Here is a 21022-nt window from a genome sequence, read left to right on the forward strand (position 1 = left end):
ACCTGAGCCGAAGGCAGACGCTTAACGACTGAGCCACCCAGGCGCCCTGATTCAGGAACTTTGTTAATAGGAAACTCCTGCTGAGGATCACCTGGCTGGGGGGAAGACAGCCCTCTGCGCTGTTCCTCGTTGACGCCTTACCTGTTCCTGAAGTAGTACTGCTGAGCTACGAACTCCGACCGAGCTTGCAGCCGAGCTAACGTGGCCATCGCCTCCCGGCGGCTGCCCGAGAGCGGGTGTTACTATCGGTCTCCACGGCAACCGGGCTAAACCATAATGCGGGCCCCGGGGGTTCAACTTCTCGTGGACTCCACTGTTGTTTTCCACCCCGTTTCAGTTTGCAGAACACTAGCAGAAAAATTAAGAAATCTATGTAGGAAAAGGTTCCTGGGATTCGCCTCTCTCTTTTCTGTGAGCAGAAGGAAGAGACTCCAGGCGAGGAGGGCGGTGGGGGAGGAGAGGGAATGGTTGCTCCCGGCATCCGGTTTCCGCCTCCCGCCTGCTTCCGGAAGCTCCGCTCAAAATGCTGAACTGCTCTTGGAAGTCGCTGGTGCTCTGGTAGTTGGAGTCTGTTCTCGGGCCGGAGCCTCGAGGCCAGGCGCCTGGGTGTCGTTAATGTTCGGGGCCGCCGGGCGCCAACCGATCGGAGCTCCAGCCGCCGGGAACAGCTGGTGAGGCTGGCGGCCCTGAGGGTGGGAGATCAGGAAAGGGTGTGAGGGCCGGAGGCCGCTGGACCTGGAATGGAGGGGGAGGGAGTTGTGATGGATGATCTGAAGACACTTAGGCCTTGCTCTCACTCGTGCCTGGGACGGAAGCGATTTGAGGAAGGCGTCGAGGTGTGTGCTAAAGATCTGTGAAGGGATACAGTAAATGCTTTCTGATTGCCTAACACTCTGCGGTATTTGGGGAGTAAAGGTCTCTCTCTAGTTCGAGAGCAATTCATCTCGTTGATTGTTGACAAGGCTACGGACAAAAGAATTTCTGTTAACATAGGCCTTATTCCCTCACTTCCCTTTTTTAATTTACTAGATTATACCAGGTGTCTTGGAAGATCAAATCCCAGAATTGTAGAGTTCTGGAAGTTTAGTGCTGGAAGAGACCTCCTCACCCACAAACACACACTCTTTTTTTTTTTTGCAGTGGGAGTGACCTACCTGTTTCTACTCCTTGAAAGTTCCATTCTAGTTCAAATGAGACATGTATGAGTGTTCCCTAAGAACATATAAATGCCAGGATTTGTTTGGGGTTTGACTGTGTCTGCAGTACCCCATCACCAGTGCCCCTTTGGAATAATTGCTTTGACTTTTCAAAGTGCTTTCACAAATTAATGCGCTTTATCTTCATGACAGTGCTGTGACAGGGGATTATCACGAGCACAAGTGAGCTGTCCAAAATTGCCATGCACATTCTGGGGCTAGAAGCTGGGTTTTGGATTTCTGTATTTGGAAAACTCTGTGATGCCAGGCCTATTTTCCCCCAAGACCTTTTCCTCCAGGCATACACAGGACAAGCAGTGAAACGAGCAAATTTCCCACTGACAGTGTCAAACAAGAAGCATTGGAAAACAGGTGAACTATGGCTGAAAAAATGTATGTCCATTCTTAGATTCTGCAGAGAATGAGACCTTGAAGGATTCTAGGAGTCTGTGATCTCAAAGATGTTCTTTGCATCACCTATCACTACAAGTGAAAAGAATATCTTGCCTAAAATGTTTTGAATGAGATTAGATCATTCTGTAGAACCTTTTATAATGGGGATAGATTTGGTGATACTTTTAAAATCTCACATTTTCCAGTGAGAAAGCAGGAAGTACTTTTTTAAATGAGCCATATTTTTTAATGGTGTCCTATGGCATTAGCATAAAATAAAACCCTTCTTACGTGTTTAGTATTTTTAGTTTTGACAATTGTATATATTGTGTCATCACCACACAAAACAAGATATAGGACATTTCCATTACCCCTGAATTCCCTCTTCAGTAATCTAGTAGGTGCCTTTCTTAATGTTTTGCCATTCGATCAATACCTTGTTAAGGGAGCGAGACAAAATGTGCTATATAGATTGGTCTGCTCTTGCTGTAGTGATACTGATGTGTAGGATAGATGACTATTTAATTAAAAAGTATGACTTCCTCTCCCTTTCACCTTCTACCCAGATTATAGTTAGGTAACTCCTTATGATACAGAGAAACCGTCCTTCAGTTCTCTTAAAGTGCTTATCTTATTTTTAGTTATCAGCATAGAATTCATTCATTCTTATGGCATCAGAGTATAACATAGTGCCTAGCGCTGAATCAGTGCTTCTGAATGAAATTCTTTTCCTTCATTGATCAGACATTTACCATACTATGAGTGTATTATGTTTTATCCCAGTTATGAAGTCTCAGTGCCACCAGGGATGCTACTACTGAGTCGTTACTTAGTGCCAGGTTTTATGGACATATATCTCCTGTAAACCTTTTGAGGTGGGTGCATTCGTTTTTTTTGCATTTTAGAAATGGTGAAACAGGAACAAATATAGTTTAAATAACTAGCCCAAATACCATATTCGCATCGTGATCCTGGTATATCTAAAAACAAATCTTAACCATCCTGGTATATGTCCTATTTGTCTGACTACGGTACGCTATTTCAGCAATATCTAAACTGGAAAGAATATGCTGATTTTTTAACTCACCTAGAATTCCTGTTAGACTGACGTCCCATCTTGACTTCAACTTTTTCTCCAATGTCAAGGTTAGATTTTCAGTTTTTAGGCACCAAATGGGTAAATAATAGATGATTTATCTTTCTTTAACAATTTGTTGAAAGTAGAACTGATATTTTATTTTGTAATTTATTCCTAATTACAAGTTTTATACAATTAAATAATAAAAATCCTATGATTTTTGTGTATGTCAGGAAATGAATATATTTTTTGTGCAAGTTGTTCCTGTAAGTGGTTTATATTATATTTTTACAAAACATAGCTGAGAGTGTCTGTCTCCTTTTCCTGCCTCATTATTCACATACAATTTTGAAATTAAGGGCCAAAAAGCATAAGTATTTTGGTAAATTGTAAACCTGCCTTTTAAAATTTGATTAATTTAATGGATAGATCATACTTATAATTTAGATACACTTTTACTACTTTTTACTTTATTAGTGACTTATATTTAAAGTCAATTTCTGGTTGGTTTTTGAGATTCTAAAGGTTGAACTAAACAAATTTTACAATTAAGTCCTTGATGAAAATACTGAATTATTATTGATAATATGAACTAAACTATAGATTTAAATTTATGTGGTTTGCTTTAAAAAAAAAAAAAAAAAAACCTTAAGAATAAACTATATTAATTCTGGATCTTTTTTTCTTTTTTCTGTAGTTTCATTCCTATTTAGTTATTATTTGGATCTTTAGGTCTGAAAAACTGCATAGTGGAAAATGTGCATTTTTTTTAAATAAATGCCTATTTTCTTTTTTTTTTTTTTGTCATTTTATCTTGAGGTGAATGCAATACTATCAGGTATGTTTGAGTCAGGTTTCTGTTTCAACAATGAGGAATCAAAGCAATGGCCAGTGTGATTTTGGCCAAGGAACTCATTAATATTAATATAGCTTCTTAGCATTTTTATGAATGTCAAGCTGGAAACTTTTAAACCATCTTTGATGATTTATCCTTTACCACCACATTTACTTAGCTAAAAAATTAAGAGTGTCTGCCTTGTTAATGTGGCAGAAAATTTGAAATCTGGATTGTCTAAATTTTTAGTGAAGTCATACTTTTTCCTGTTATTCATTCATTCATTCATTTAATCATTCATTGGTCTGTTCATCCAACAGATCTTTTTTTAACATCTGTTCTGTGTCAAGCATTATGCTAGATACTTGTAATAAATATTAAGTTGTCTTCATTCTTATTCTAGAAATTCAGAATATATTATATATTCAATAAATATTGAATAGTTACCATGTATGATCAATGAATGAGACTCATCTGATACATATTAGAAACTTGCCTAGATGTGCTCTAATATATGCATGTTGACATGAATTGGAATGAATTATTTTTTAGACGCTAAATTATTTGTTTGTTTTAGACTTGGTCTTTATTTCATTTAGGCAGCTTCTTATTCGGTAGTTTACATTTGGAAAGTGATTAGAGTGTAAGAAGTTTTGAATGACTCTTGAAGTCGTTAAATTAAGTTGAAATCAGAAGAATGTTTTTCAAATTTAAAGAATAAATGAGCTTGCCTTATTAAATGACTATCTGGAAAGTAGAATTAATACTTTTTTCTAAAGCCATGTATGATTTTTTTTTTCCCCCCAGATGGCTCGTTAAGGAGGAAAGAAGGCTTTCTGGGTGTTCCTGTGGTAACAAAATAGCAATTGCCATTAGCACCTCCAGTTGAGTGCAAGTTAGGGGAGCTTTGGGGCCCATTATAGGAAATGAGCTTTTTCTCTTTGGTAGAGAACCTGAGACTGTTCACTTGGAAGGATGATTTTCTATAATTTATTTTTTTTATATTTGTATATCTGTATAGGACTAACTCAGATACACAGCATTCATTTTTTGTTTTTTAGTTGTTTTTTTTAAGATCCTTGAAAATCTTTAAGGCGTGCACAAATTTCTTGAAATTGCATGCAAGATTTTTGCAAATGTCTTTTATTCCCCTTCTCCCCATGATTCACAGTGGTTCAAGAACACAGAAAGGATAAGGTCTGTGCTTTTATTATTATATCCTCAGGACTCAGTGTGGTATGTATCATATTCATTGATCATACATGGTAACTATTCAATATTTATTGAATATATAATATCCAGGTAGTGTGGTTCTACCTTAAAAGCAAAATGATTTGGTATTTCAGTGACCACTTTATTTGGTATAGAGGTTGTTGAAAGATGAAATAACTGCTCTCACACATAAGTATCCACTCTCATCCCACAGAATCCCTTCAAGGTAGAAATTATAGCATTTTTATGATGAATAAACAAAATCAGAAAATAAGTAATTTGTTCCAGGTTCTCTGGCTAATAGTCAAATTTAGCTTCCAGATTCAGAGATTTGACTTTAAAGCTCCTGTTCTCTACAGGTTCCTCCCAGCCTTTTCGCCCACCTAGAGAATTCTGTTCCATATGCATTGGCTAGTGTTAATGTAAAGTTACAATTATTTACATGTTTCATAATAAGATATGTTCCCCTACCTCCCTGCTACCTCTTTCAAAAAGAGAAAAAGTTAATTCTGATTAATGGTTTAAATAGGTAGGTCAAGGAATTTCTAAACTAGCTTAAATGTTAACATTTAATGTTAGGGTTATTCTGTTTTTCCTAAGATGGCCTTCCCCAAGATATATAAAAGGATTTAAATTCTGTTAATCATTCAATAGGTTACTAGACTGAGATAAAGACTTACTTTGACAAATATATTACCACTAAAGAAGGGAATTTATAAATTGTCATGAGCAGCAGAAATTTTAATCAAACTTAAAATAATTCTCGCAGATAATATTTTGTTGAATTAGTCATGAAATTTAGCCCTTGATGTGGCATCTTTAAGGCTCACTGTTTGCATGTTTTAGTCACCCATTGTCTTGATCTATACTCTTATATGTTAATTTTAATTTGTACTTTTATGACCAAAGAACCTTTCCTTTCTTAAGTAAAAGGTAACATGAATATCGAGACATGTAATTCTGAAACTATTTTCTTAAGCTTGTGATCAGTCATAGCATACATTCATCAGCATAGCTCTTGACTAGGTACTCCTCATACATTGTTTTTGTACACATTGAGTTTTTAGTCATATAGAAACTAACACATAAATGACTATTTCCTTAAATTTTTAAAAGCCAGTTAAGCAATGGTATTTAGCAACATTTAACTTCGTTTTAGCACTCCACTGCTAGAGTTACTTAACTTTGTAGAAGAAATAATCTGTGTTTTACAGAGATGAAGATGAGAATTTTACCATGTACTAGGTGATAAAGAATATTTGATTTCTTTTTCCTTATCTGGATATTTGACAGTTGTAGTCAATTACCTTTTTTGTTATATCTGAAATATTTTTGTTTTTAATGAACTTGTTGGGTTTCTTCAGTAGACACACATATCTGTCGTCTTATTATGTAATTATTTTTGTCATTGTCCAGGCAAAGAAATCGTTCCCTAATTTTTCTGTAGTTGCTATATTTTATCCTCTTAGGAATAGTAGTTATTGCTAAGAGAGTCTTCAAAAAGTAATAGTTGTTGATAGAGTAGTTAGCTGTTAGTTATTGGGGGGGATCAGTTTTGGCTTTCTTGGGCTTCATCTCCTACCATGCCTGCTTATACATTGTTGACTGCTATTTGAGAGTCCTTGGTTTGTCAGTCAACTGCCAGTCCTTTGTGAACATATGAACAGTAAGTTTGGACTAAGGCAGCTTCCTGAGTCTTCTTTCTTGAACCAGAAACTTTACGTAACGTACTACCGCCTACACAAAACCAAAATGCCTGTCTACTCAGGTCATTTCCTTTTACAGAATCCAACTTTATATAGATAGTGGGACTATAATTCTATTCATTTTGAGTATTTTAAGAAAGCCGTTAGTTAACGGCTATCTTAGATATTATACCCAATGCAAACTATTCTCAAAAGATATCATTTCCATTGAATTCCAAATGAAGAGAAATTGTTTTATAAATGTGACTATTATTCAAATTAACTAAGTGGTAATTCACTTAATTTTACTATAATTTAAACTTTACAAGTATGAATGTTTAATAAACACAGGTTTTTATACAAGAAAGTTATATATTTCCAGGTTTCCTCTTAAATAGGAAAGACCTTATTTAAGAAAATATCTTGAAGATAAAGTGTTTCCATACAATGATTTTCAGTGTTACTGCCAAGGAAATAAATGAGCTATTGATCATGTGATGGTCCCCTATAATGACTTTATTTCTGTGAGGCCAGTTGATGCCAGTTTTCCCTGAGAGATATAAGTGAAGCAGCTTGACTGACTGACTGACTCTAATATTATTGGCTCATTAACAGGGGTTTTGGCTTGAAGGAGTCTGGTTAGTTGAAACTGAAGGGGAAAAAAGTGGTTTGAACTCTGAATGGCACGTATGTTAAATGTATTTTTTGTGTGTGTTTTTATGGGGTTTTTAAGAAGTCTTTTTCTTTCTTTTTTTTGAGAGAGAGTTGGGGGCGGGGGGAGAGAGAATATCTCAAACAGGCTCCACACCCAGCATGGAGCCAGACATGGGGCTGTATCTCACAACTCTGATTGTGAGATCATGACCTGAGCCAAAATCAAGAGTCAGACACTTAACCAACCAAACCACCCAGGTGCCCCAAGAAGTCTTTTTAAAGTAATTGTTTTACTTGATAGTCATATCTGATTCCTATTTGAGTAACATCATGGAATAAATTGGGTTCTTCTGGTTAAAAGTTTTTTAAGGTATTTTATTTTCTCAAAAAAAAAAAAACAGTATAAAATCAAGTAAGGTGACAATTTTAATGATGTTATAAAGAAGTTTTGCTTACAGGGGCACCTGGGTGGCTCAGTCATTAAGCGTCTGCCTTCAGCTCAGGTCATGATCCCTGGGTCCTGGGATCGAGCCCCGCATCCAGCGCCCTGCTCCATGGGAAGCCTGCTTCTCCTTCTCCCACTCCCCCTGCTTGTGTTCCCTCTCTCGCTGTGTCTATCTCTGTCACATAAATAAATAAAGTAAAATAAAATAAAAAGTTTGGCATACATTGTTAGTAATACCATGAGTTATATTTTCCTAAGCTATGTTTGTTACAGCAATATTTTTTAAATGAAATTAATTGAAGATAAATTTCAATGGATTGAATCTGATTGCTAACCCTTATCTAATGTTAGGACCACCACATTTTCTTTTCTAATGTAAAGTACTAGATTATAACTTCCGAAGTAACCTGCAATTTTAGTTGGAGATTATAATCATGCATTGAGTTAATTTCACATTAATATTTAGACCTAGTCATTCACCCATTGATAAGAAAACTAAGTCTTCAAAAAGTAAGTTACTTGAGAACCGGATGATACTGAGTCTTCTTTTAGACAAAGGATCTTTATTATAATACATGTTAAAGTGGCTTCCAGTGAATTTTATTAAAGGTGCAGTATTATATTCAGAGATAATAGGTCTTTCGGACTACATTTCTTCCAAAGAAATAGTATTAAAGGAAATGAACAAAATATTTTTTGTAATAAAAGGAAAACAAAAGGGTGATTATTAACATAGAGGTAATGGAGAAAAGACCCATTTGGATCAACGTAGTCAGAACTGTAGCCCTTTTTTTGGCTTAATGCTAATTCCTATTAGACGCATATTTCTTTTTTTTTTTTTAAGATTTTTTATTTATTTATTTGAGACAGAGAGAATGAGAGAGAGAGAGCTCATGAGAGGGGGGAGGGTCAGAGGCAGAAGCAGGCTCCCTGCTGAGCAGGGAGCCCGATGCGGGACTTGATCCAGGGACTCCAGGATCATGACCTGAGCCGAAGGCAGTCGCTTAACCAACTGAGCCACTCAGGCGCCCCAGACGCATATTTCTTATAATCAAATGCAAAGATCTGAAACCTGAGTAACATATAGGACCCTTTTAGTGGTTCTGTAGAGTTTGTTTAAAATATATATTCGAATCGCCACATTTTTTTTTAAAATGTGTGTCCGTATAGGTTTTATTCATTCAGAATGCCGAAGGAGATCTGGAAAATACAAACCCACATTAAATGAGACACTGTCTCCATTTAGTTATTTGCTTACAGTGTACATTTTACTGATGGCTACAGCATTGGTTCTTCAGATTCAGCGTACCTCCACCACTTTTACTGCCCTGTGCCTTGCGTTGATTCAGGTCTTCCATTCCTATTTTCTGTTCAAAAGAATATAATGCCTAACTGTGAGTCATTTGACTTTACATAGATGTATATTAAATCTGTCTGAACAATTAAAATAGTACCACCTGCTGCTACAACACTCATAACAAAAATGAGAACTGGGTACTGGAATTGTGTAGTACTAGAATTCTGTTCTTGGCTGTACTTCGTTGAGCATTCAGGCTCCAGAACCAGATTGCTGGAGTTTGAAACCTGTTTCTACCATTTCCTAGGTGTGTCACTTTGGGCAAATTGCCCTTAACGTCTCTGTTTCTGTGTATCTCATATACCACCTTATAGGGTTATTATGTGAGAATGAAATGAGCTAATGCATGTAAAACACTTAAAAATGGGCATAGCACATAGTAAGTACTTGTATTAGAAGCTGTATGTGTACATCACCTTATAAGTAGTAAATCCAGTTGAATTACAATGTGTGTTTGTTCTCAGGTTGTTAAAATGAAAAGACAAAGTTTAAATTTGTTATAGGGAACTTGCAAATGCCTAAAATTATAGATGGTACAGACTATATAAACCAGGGGTCAGCAAACTATGGCCAGCCATCACTTCGTTTTGTAAATAAAATTTTATTAGAACATAGCCATACCTATTCATTTATGTCTCACCTAGGGCTATTTTCACCTTACAGTGGCTGAAGTTGAATGGTTATGACAGAGACCTAATGGACTGCAAAGCCTAAAATGTTTACTATTTGTCCCTTTACAGAAAAGTGTCTACACCTTCTGTAGACTTGGAAATTATATAGACCTCTGTAGTTGAGAATATTTTGATCCCTAGGTGCTTCTAGAACTCAGAAATGATTGTTCATGATCTTTAGAAGAAAGATACATATTTGAATTACCTATAATGTTTAAAAATTAAAAAAAATTTTGGGCACCCCATCACCAACTGATTTAGAATTTTGGGGAGTTGTGTTTAGAAAGGGTCAGTATAATTTTCCTAAAGAATGCTTTTTATCCTAACTGACAAGTAGATAATTTTTTTCACTGGTAACATACGTAGTTCAATGGTTTTTGTTTCTTTTTTTTTTTTTTTAATTTGTTTATTTGACAGAGAGAAACACAGCAAGAGAGGGAACACAAGCAGGGGGAGTGGGAGAGGGAGAAGCAAGCTTCCCACTGAGCAGGGAGCCCGATGTGGGGCTGGATCCCAGGACCTTGGGATCATGACCTGAGCCGAAGGCAGCCGCTTAACGACTGAGCCACCCAGGCACTCCTCTTTTTACAAAAAAAAAAAAAAAAAAAGCCAAGAGATTGTCTCAGAATGAATTATAAGAAAAATGATGGGCCATTTTAGACCAACGAGGCTCCAGTTTTAATAAGAACATACTTTCTGCTTGACTGAGTTATGAGATTAGTGTGGCCTAAATATATGTCTAGTATCTGGTTAAACTCTTTTTTTACATATATTACAACAAATTTTGAAAGTACCTGTCAATCTTTCCATCTCCCTCATATATCATAGTAGTGACTGGGTAGACCATGTGGTGAGTAGAGAATTGTACAGCTTCCTTCTTCATTTAGAAATCGTTGGCGGGGAGGGGGTAGTTGGAAGAAGGATTGAGAAAGTTCTGTATCTGTTCTAGGAAAACTAGGGAAAGGGCAGGAATAAACTAATGAACAATGATTTAGCAAAAATAACTTCCATAATTACACAGGAAAAATGAAATTACTGGGATATTTCATTGCTGATATTATGCTTACTGTATCTTGAAGTAATTCCTATGTTTAATGAAAGAACTTATACAAAAAGAAGGAGCTTAAAAATGAGTCAGAATATTTAAAACTGATATCTTGGATAGAAAAATCGCTTTTAAACATTTCTTTATAATAACTATTAATTTTAGACTTAGAGTGAATTGTCTGCTGTAATAAACTAGGTTAATACTGATTTCTTTAATTTTTCTTTCTTTCTTTAAAAATGTAGGCATTTCAGTCGAACCATGGAAGAACTGGTTCATGATCTTGTCTCCGCATTGGAGGAGAGCTCAGAGCAAGCTCGAGGTGGATTTGCTGAAACTGGTGATCATTCTCGAAGCATGTCTTGTCCTCTGAAACGCCAGGCAAGGAAACGGAGAGGGAGAAAACGAAGGTCGTATAATGTTCATCACCCGTGGGAGCCTGGCCACTGCTTAAGTGAAGGCACTGATTCTAGTTTAGAAGAACCAAGCAAGGACTACAGAGAGAATCACAATAATAATAAAAAAGATCACAGTGACTCTGATGACCAAATGTTAGTGGCTAAGCGCAGGCCATCATCAAACTTAAACAATAACGTACGGGGGAAAAGACCTCTATGGCACGAATCGGATTTTACTGTGGACAACCTTGGGAACAGAACTCTGCGCAGAAGGAGAAAGGTAAAACGCATGGCAGTGGACCTCCCACAGGACATCTCTAACAAACGGACCATGGCCCAGCCCCTTGAAGGTTGTAGAGATCAGGACATGGACAATGACAGAGCTTACCAATATCAAGAGTTTACCAAGAACAAAGTCAAAAAAAGGAAATTGAAAATAATTAGACAAGGGCCAAAAATCCAAGATGAAGGAGTAGTTTTAGAAAGTGAGGAAATAAGCCAGACCAATAAGGACAAAATGGACTATGAAGAGCAAAAAGTTTCAGATGAACTCATGAGTGAAAGGTGACTTTTATATTCTCTAAGTATAAAAATATGTGTCTCCATTGTTTGTGCTTGAATGTGTTTTGTATTTTAATTCTATTTTAAAATTATTATTATAATATAAAATATAATAATAGTGATATTACTGTTTAACCATGGTTATATTTCCTTATAATTTACGATGGTTAGCACAAAACAAAATTGCTTATTTGATTTACACGAAGTCTTTTGGTTGTGTTATAAAGATTTTAATTTTCAGCTATAAAGAGAAAAGGAAAGGGTTTTTCAATGGGGACGAATGTGCTTTTGAATAGCAGCACATTTGTAATTCTTAGAATTGGATTTATAATTATTTATTTGTTTAATTATAGAGCTTTATTTAGCCTTTGGTGCTTTTTAGTGTCACAATTTATCAGTTTATTTTGATTCTTGAGAATCAAAAGTTGATACCACTTCAATGTGTATGGCTTGATATTTTAAAAAGTCTGTAGATTGCTGGGAATTCTGATCATTTATGAATTGTAAAACCTAATTCTTGTCATTAGACAAATGAGAAAAGCAATGATCCTTTGGCAGCTAGTCTAATCTACTTATTCTAGAAAGCAGGTATAGCACAATAATTGTTAAGTACTATTTTGACAGCGTCAGAAGGTAAGTGATCATTTTTCTTTTACACAGAACTAATGCTACTGCAGTAAATGAGAAAGTATTGACACTGTTCATCCTTTTAGGCATCTTCTTAAAACCAAACACAGAACTATGATCCAGAAAAAAAAAAATTCCTTACTGGGAAAGAATATTTTATTTTAATTTGCAAGATTGGCATCATTTTAATCATGTAGATTGTGAACTATGGATTTAATATATATATTTAATATTTATATATATATATATATTTGCTTATAAATATGATTACAAACATGAATCGGACCTGGTAAAAGTTTATAGGATGGGCCCTTTATAAGAGGTGGTTTGCTATTTATGTAATTTTTCTGAAGAAGTAAAAATTGCTCCAAAAAAAAAAATGTTTAAGGAAGACTTTGAACAGTTTATGGTATCTGCTTTTCTTCCAAAAAAGCTGACATTTTTATACCAGAATGAAAATTATTTCTATGGTAGTGTTGGGCCACTGTGACTGAGGACCACTTAGCCTGACTTGTAAGTGATTAATTTGCTCAGTTGCTGGGAAGGGAGGGTGTGTGGCAGTGGAGATAAGTGTCCATTTCTGGATTATTTACAGATTACTTGCTTTTTGGATTGATCCTCCAAGCCCCTCTTTTATTGATGTCTGCCTTTTATCGACAGATACCTACCCTGGAAGAAAAATGAGATGAAACTCTCTTCATTTTTCTTCATTGTAAAAAATATTTGAGTATCTATTAGGTATGATCAGGCTACCCAGCAGTCAACAGCCCAGGTACAAATTTTCAAAGAGGATGTTTTCACTCCAGAATAACTTTTTTAAATACTTATTTTATTTTATTCGTCTTTTTTTTAGGTTTATTTATTTTAGAGCACACTTGGGGGGCGGGGGTATGACAGAAGGAGAGGGAGAATCTCAAGCCAGCTTTGTGCTGAGTGTAGAGCCTGACTCGGGGGCTCAGTCTCACAACCCCAAGGTCGTGACCTGAACCAAAACCAAGAGTCGCACACTTAACTGACTGCACCACCTAGGTGCCCTTTCTTTTATTTTAAACTTAGCTATGTAACTATTTTTATTGTCACCAAAGAGCTAGATGCATATTCCTTCTGTGGGAAGATTACTAAATAAGACAGATCCTGTTGCCTACAGCCCCATAGTTTGGAATAGCAGATAAGCAAACGATGAAAATGAAGTGTGCTGCATAGAAAATACTGGTGAAGGAGGACTTCCTGAAGGAGCTGAGGTGTAAGCAAGCACTGAGTGTTGTTCAGATATTGGACAGGGAGGGAAATGGCGATCCTGGATAGAGGGAACAGCATGTGCAAAGGCTTGGATCGTGAAGCAAAGTGATGTATCTGGGAAAGTACATGTAATTGATTATTTCTAGAACAAAGTGGTGGTTGAGGCCACAGCAGTAAGCATGTCATGAAGGCCTTGTGTGCTATGGCAGTTTGGATTTCATCATGTAAGTAATGGGAAGCCAGTGAAGAATTTTTAATTATGAAGAAACTCAATTAGATTTACATGTTCTCAAGGAACATGATCTCAGTAACAGTGTTTTATTTAGTTTTCACTGACCTCGAATCCATCCTTAGGTGAGGGGTAAATTATGGCAGTGATAGTAGAGGGAAAAGAAATAGAGCAATTTTAAGAGTTGCAATCAATGGAAGGTTCACTATATTTGGGAGGATGAATGAGAAAGAAGATTCTCAGATGATGTGTTGGTTTCAAGAATAAAAAATACAGGAAATGAACAGATTGGGGCAGAGGATTGGGATTGCTGTACAAACATTAATTTGACAGCCATTTGTGGAATATATCATGCTAAAAAAAATGGGAAGAGGTGTCCTTGGAGATAAGCCATAATGGCTGTCAGATGCTGAAAATGAAAAACCTTGCTTCATTAGAAGTTCTTGTTCTGATTTATTGAACATGCTAACAACTACATGATGTACTTGGAGCAACTAGCTAGATGTCAATGAAGTGAAATATAAATAAGGAAACATATTGTTTAAAACACGTGTAAAAAGATCCCAAATGAAGACAAGGATTGTTAGGGACTAAGCTGCTCTTAGGGGGGAGTCTGATTTCCTTCTATCTTTAAGAAGAGTAAATAAGATAAAGACAGAGAGGGAGGCAGACCATAAGAGACTCTTAAATATAGGAAACAAACAGGGTTGCTGGAGAAGAAGTAGGGTGGGGGATAATTGGGTAATGGGCATTAAGGAGGGCACTCAGTGTAATGAGCACTGGGTGTTATATGCAACTGATGAATTACTAAATTCTAACCCTAAAGCTAAAAATACGCTATATGTTAACTAACTTGAATTTAAATAAAATCTTCAGAAAAAAAGAGAAGAGAGAGAAGATTGGGATACGAGTTGGAAAAAGAACATAAATAAAAGGACCAGAGATGGAGATGGGAAGAATTTAGGTAGGGCTCATCCATACAGAGCCTTGAAATCCACATTTAATCCAACAAGTATGGGGAAGTAATTTTAGATTTTTAATAGAAAATATTTTATTATTTTATTTAATTTATATATATATGCATAGATACATGCATGTTTTATAAACTTTTCCTTTTAGAATACTTTTGGATTTATAGAAAAGTTGCAAAGATAGTGCAGAGATTTTCTGTATATCCTGTTCCCATCTATCCTGTACCCAGTTTCCCCTGCTGTTAATGTCATACATTATTCTGATACACTTGTCAGAATTAATAAGCCAGTGTTGATGCATTATTAACAAAAGTCAGTACTTTATTAGAATTTCCTTGTTTTTCTTTAATGTCCTTTTTCTGTTCCAGGATCCCATCCAAGATGTCATAATATTTTTAGTCAGCAAGTTATATTTGTAAACAATGAGCCTGGTTGTATGTAGCATATTAAAAGAGGTAAATCTGAACTCAGAAATTAGAAATCCATTGTACCCCCCCCCCCCAGAAAAAGAGCACATAGTTTCACATCTCACAGTCCTTTATCTATAAATCTGAATTCTGAAAGCTGTGAAAAACTAACTCATTTGTGGCCAGACCTAGCTTGACCTGGATTTAATGTGGATATTCATTCATTTATTTGAAAAAATATATTAATAGGTTTGATTCTGGAGTTCTACCCCAGACCCCTATTAGGCATTTTAGAACATATCTTTCCAAAATTTGAAAAATTGTGAACTTTAAATACATGTTGCCTCAAGGATTTCAGAACAAGAATTGTGACTCAAGGTGTGTAGGATAAGGCCCTGTGTTAGGGTTGTGTTGATACAGGCAAACAAGAAAGCACTACGCAATCACAGAAGAGAAAAAAAATAAAAATCAACAGTAGTTTGGACAGCTGAATAGCAAAATGATGAAGTTTCCAACGTGTTTTTAATACTCAGACATCACTGTACATAGGAGAGCATGTGCATTTGTAAATAAGAAATTATGGATGTGATTGTCTAAGAAAGTATTCTTTAATTAACACTTGTGCAGTATAGGGAGCTTTATATATTCTCCTAACATGAAGAAAGTTAAAGAAAAATGGACTAACGTAGAGTTCCTAGGGGAAATGTACCATTTAATAAATCCTTATACTTTTTTATTTTTTAAAAATCAAATAATTGAAATGATATTCTATATTCAGAAAACATAGGGATTTAGTATGTACTATGGTGAGCACTGAATTGTGTAAGACTGATGAATCACAGACCTGTGCCCCTGAAACAAATAATACATTATATGTTAACAAAAAAATTTAAAAAAAAAGAAAACATTAGGGATTTAGATCTCATCTATAATTTTAATCCTAAACTCTCAATTTAAATATTTTTAAAACGGATTAATTTTTTTGAAGATTTTGTCTATTTATTTGATAGAGACAGTGAGAGAGGGAACATAAGCAAGGAGGAGTGGGAGAGGGAGAAGCAGGCCTCCCGTGAAGCAGGGAGCCCGATGTGGGGCTCAATTCCAGGACCCTGGGATCATGACCTGAGCTGAAAGCAGATGCTTAACGACTGAGCCACCCAGGCTCCCCACAGATTAATTTTTTTAAACAGATTAGTTTTGTTTAGTAAGTCAGGTTATAGGGTTGTACATGTTAACGGGAAAAGTATTATAAAATTCTCCTGGGGCAACTTCCTGATTGGTTAAAATTAAGAATTACAGGAAGAAGAGTATATGAGAATTTTTAAAGAACATTATCAATTTTCTTTAGAGGCCAAGCCTTTACTACATGATCTGCTTTTTTGTGGTTTTTTTAACTAACTAGATTTTCATATAAGCATGGCTTCTATTAGAACTAATAGTGACAGTTCATGTCAGTCGAATATCTCCTATTTGTTTTAATTTGTATGTGAAATAGGACTTTGTATCACACTCGAACTTCTATGGAAGTAGGAGAACCTGTTATTTTTACATATACTCTCCTTAATATTATTGGCAATATTCCGTATTTTGCTGTTTTTGCTCAGAGAGATTTTAACTTTGATTTAATGGATTGTTACCATTGTAAACTTTTTTCTTCCTTGCCAGGTAATAGAGTTGTTGTGCATTCTTAAGTAATGTCTTTTCTGGAATATTTGCAAATGTGGTCATGAAAAGTAATTTCATCTTGGGCCCTTGTATTTCATATGCTGAAGAAAGGCTTAGCCTGCTTTTGATTGAGACTTTCCCCATTTTATTGAGCAGTGGTGTTCCGGGCTCAGGCTGAATTGCACGGCGTAAGAAAGGAGCAGTGAGCATTTGATGAAAGCAGATAATAAAATACATCAATTGTGTCAGCACCTCGTTGCAGTCACATCTGGCTTACTGTCAGGGTCCCATTAGATTCCTGTGGTTTTATGTGCCAAAAATAATATGCTCTGTAGTTAATGGAACCAGAATATTTGCAGTTTGATTAAAAAAAAATCATCTTTTCTTTCAGATCTTTGTCAGGCTTAAGTTTCATCTCTGAGCTGCCATGTCTCTTTAAAATTTTACGACTGAGAGATCAATTGTTCTTTTGATCTGTTTTTTTGTTGTTTTTTTTTTTTCCTTTTCCCTTATTACAGTGATTCCAGCAGTCTCAGCAGCACTGATGCTGGCTTATTTACCAATGATGAGGGAAGACAAGGTACTGAAATGCTATTTTTTTATTCCTTTGGAAAAACGTCTTCATTTTAAAGTTGTGCTTATTACTAGTTATTTCTTAAGTTGATGATGGCAACCCATTTAACTTACACACACCTACTTAGTGGACTGGGGTTTAGTTCTTTTTATACTATGAACGGTATCCTGTCTTCATGACCCCTAAAGTAATTGATTATCTCCAAAAGCTAGCATGTGGAGCTAATAATATTAAGGGAGGATTATCTTCCTTAAGAAAGCTTTACATACCTCAGTCTTTACAGTTTTATCTCTTAGCAAGTTCACAAGACACTGGTTCTCATTCTCTGCCTGATTCCGAATGTATTTAATACTGTTTAAGCATTAGTAAAGGTGGATTTGCAAGTCATTTGTCATTTTTATTCAGCTGTGACATTTATTCATCCTCCCTAGTTTGTAAGTAATTAGACAGTTTCCATGAATTCAATATTGTGAACTGTTAAAACAGTCATGTCTTACAACTTAGGTCTTTTACATCTTTAAAGATCCCTGAAGCTTTTCACACGTTCACATGGCATTAGTTTGAAAACACCTATTTGGGAAGAAAACAGGAGAAACCTTCAGAGGGCAGGAGGCATACCTGCAAATGTTATCTGCCTTTCTTGAGAATCTTTAGAGGAAAGCAGTAAGTTCTTAGGGATAGAAAAAAGACCCCAAATTTATTGTTTTAAATTATAAATAGTCTATGGATAGGAAAAAAGAAGAAAATAATAGCTACCTAGGCATTTTTTTCTTAGTCTGTTCATTCCTCTTGGTCGGAATAAAATGAATTGATCATTCATTTTGGCTTACTTACAAGCGCATACATATTCCAGATAAATAGGTACATACTGCTTTAAAGACCATAGACTTTTTAAAGTTAAGAGAGTTTGCTGAAATGTGCTAGAACCTCGGGGCTCAGAGTGAGTTTGACTACCTTGATAATATACCTAAATTCTCATTTAAATACATGTGTCTACTCAGTTTTTGTAAATGTTGCATTTGGTAATGAAAGGAAATGAAAAAATTATTTATTTGACAGAGAGACACAGCAAGAGAGGGAACACAAGCAGGGGGAGTGGGAGAGGGAGAAGCAGGCTTCCCTCGGAGCAGGGAGCCCGATGCGGGGCTTTCCCCAGGACCCTGAGATCATGACCTGAGCCGAAGGCAGTTGCTTAACGACTGAACCACCTAGGCGCCCCCAAAAAAACTTAAAAAAAATAACTTTTGGACAAGTCTGTCCACCTTTGAAAAGCTTTGAATGGTTTAAAATAATATGCTAGCATTTATTATGAGCTTATTATATTTTACATTTCTAAGTGCTTTTTTCATTCAGTTTACTTTAGGTTTTTATATTATTCTTAAGAAAACCCTGGGAGATTCTTTTTTGGGAGGTATGATGAAACTTAGGCTCATAGAGTCGAGATACCTTCCCCAATGTCACATAACACTGCAATTCTAATTGGTCTGACTGACTTCAGAGCTCAAGTTCTTAATCTTTAGCTATTTGATTTCCCTGCTAAGAACAAGGTTGTGTATCACATCAAAAATAAAATAACCTCATTTTTGTATAATAACATTGTTTCAGTTGGAATCAAGATGAAAGGTAATTAGTTTCAAGTGACTCCCTTTCTTTTCTTGTACCTATACCTGTTCTAGGAAATGTTAATATAATTCTCAGTAAAAGTACTAATATTTATGTGCTTTGAAATGTGCCTTTTTTAAATTAATTTTTATTAAATCCTCAATTGAAATAAACTGGTGGCGTTGCTTTTCCAAATGCTTTAAACTTCACTCGCTCGTAATTTGAGGTATGGCTGTTTCTCGTAAAGTCATTTTCAGTTGAAGCTTTGTTTTTGTCCTAGTTTGCTTTTAAAAAATACTTGTACTAAGAGATTTTGGAAATCAGAAATCTCTTTCTGTAAAGGGAAAAACTTTATGGCAGTTGTGATGACCCTCTTAAAAACCAGAATTAATTTTTCTAAGAATCATGAAGACTTGAGTGAATCTAGGATCATATTCAAAAAACTATTTGCCACCTATTTTTAAAAGCCATCTGCCTTCTTCTGTATTTTTTGCCCTTGTTCCTGTTTTAAAAACAAAATACTGTTGATTCACATTTTCTTTTCAGTACATTTTAAACTGAATTTTAAATGGATCGTTTCTCCATGGTTACACTCGTGGGTGTTCCCAAAAGTCCACCTTACTATGGATAGTGTTCTGTCTTAAAAATACCTTGCTTGTCATAGTCCAGTAATAGTTTCTTTGTAAACTCTGTGGTATTGTCACTTTTCATTTAAAATCAACTTTTTCACAACTATTTCTTAATGAACTTAATCAGATTAATTTCATTTAGTCACATCTGTTCATAATCATTTCCCCTTTTACACTCCATACAAATCATGAAATTAAGCTAATTATATACCATTATCAGCTGCAGAGAACAGGTTCTACAGTTTTATACTTTAAATTCACTGTAGGAGATTAAGGCTTGTTTTTCTTTAATTTGGAAAGGGTAGTAACTTAAATGGATTTCTCTATAGTTTTTGCCCTAGAATTAACCTGTATTATTGTTTTTCACATTTTTTAATTGGTTCTAAAACATACCAGCTTATGTTGGCAGTTCTTGTTGTAGGGTTAAAAAACATTTTAATGAAGCCATGGTATAGAATGAGAAGTTTTCTGTATTGATTATGTAAATGATTACCAGGTAAAATACAGGATCCCCCGTTAAATTTGATTTTTAGGTATATAACAAATAATTTTTTAATATAAGTGTGTCCCATTCAGTATTTAGACATACTAAAAATTTTGTGCAGGTACTATATATTTATATGAAAAATCATTTCTCTGGAATTCAGATTTAATTGCTGTCTTGCATTCTTTAAACCTAAATCTGATAACTCCGTGTATTTGGATAATAAAACAGTCTTTGGGGGATTTCTTGTATTTGCACAGGTGATGATGAGCAGAGTGACTGGTTTTATGAGAAGGAATCAGGTGGAGCGTGCGGCATCACTGGAATTGTGCCCTGGTGGGACAAGGAGGACCCTACCGAGCTAGACAAAAATTTACCAGATCCTGTCTTTGAAAGTATCTTAACTGGTTCTTTCCCTCTTATGTCACATCCGGGAAGAAGAGGTCAGTAGCACTTGCTGACTGCTGAATATGGTGGGCTTATAGTGAATCTAGGAATAACCATTAAAAGAGGATAGGCTAAAATGGAAATGAAAGTGTCTAAACACAAGATGCTATAAAGACACATGTCAAACAGTATTTCAGCTACTACATTAATCATGCATTCTAATTATTAGAAAGATTGACTTGCCTCCTTGCTAGGACCAGTGTGAAAATGTTGAAATGTTAGAAAGGTAAATTAGGAGGAAAGAAAAGCCCTATTGAATAATACCATAAATCTTAAATAATCAGTGGTTGTGTGCTAAGCTCATTAGAACACTACTAGGCATTGCTTCAGATCTTTTAAGTGTGTTTTGCATTTTCCCCACTACTATATATATAAGACGTTTCCTACCTCCGACTTATTTTGAATTCTGTATTGATAGGAACAGTGATCATAGAATCTCCTAAATTGAGGACTTTGATTTTCCAGGTTTCCAAGCTAGACTCAGTCGCCTTCATGGAATGCCTTCCAAGAACTTTAAAAAATCAGGAGGGACCACAACTTCAATGGTAGGCATGCTTTTTTGTTTAATTGTCATGTTTGGAAATGTTTCCATTTCTATGGAATAAAAAGCCACATCCT

General features: G+C 35.6%; 2 protein-coding genes across 7 annotated transcripts in view; one reads left to right on the plus strand and one right to left on the minus strand.

The window, feature by feature from the left end:
• SPATA17 (spermatogenesis associated 17) overlaps nt 1-216 on the minus strand; it is a 166398-nt gene extending 166182 nt beyond the window's left edge. Inside the window, exon 1 of the mRNA XM_035010125.1 lies at nt 142-216. Within this exon, the coding sequence (XP_034866016.1) occupies nt 142-209 (68 nt within the window). The 5' untranslated portion in view covers nt 210-216. The remainder of the gene's footprint in view (nt 1-141) is intronic.
• Nucleotides 217-298: 82 nt separating this feature from the next.
• Nucleotides 299-21022, plus strand: part of GPATCH2 (G-patch domain containing 2) — a 210993-nt gene continuing 190269 nt past the window's right edge. For 4 of the 6 annotated variants that reach the window (XM_035010120.1, XM_035010119.1, XM_035010121.1 and 1 more), the window contains exons 1-5: nt 510-671; nt 10817-11533; nt 17187-17248; nt 20218-20400; nt 20870-20949. In XM_035010120.1, coding sequence (XP_034866011.1) covers nt 616-671; nt 10817-11533; nt 17187-17248; nt 20218-20400; nt 20870-20949 — 1098 coding nt within the window. In that variant the 5' untranslated portion in view covers nt 510-615. Of the gene's footprint in view, nt 672-700; nt 837-10816; nt 11534-17186; nt 17249-20217; nt 20401-20869; nt 20950-21022 lie in introns of those variants that run through there. The other 2 variants (XM_035010124.1, XM_035010123.1) reach the window with 2 other exon arrangements.

Source organism: Mirounga leonina, unplaced genomic scaffold (assembly GCF_011800145.1).
Source record: "Mirounga leonina isolate KUSES-001 unplaced genomic scaffold, KU_Mleo_1.0 Mir_154, whole genome shotgun sequence".
In the NCBI taxonomy this organism is placed as follows: Eukaryota; Metazoa; Chordata; class Mammalia; order Carnivora; family Phocidae; genus Mirounga; species Mirounga leonina.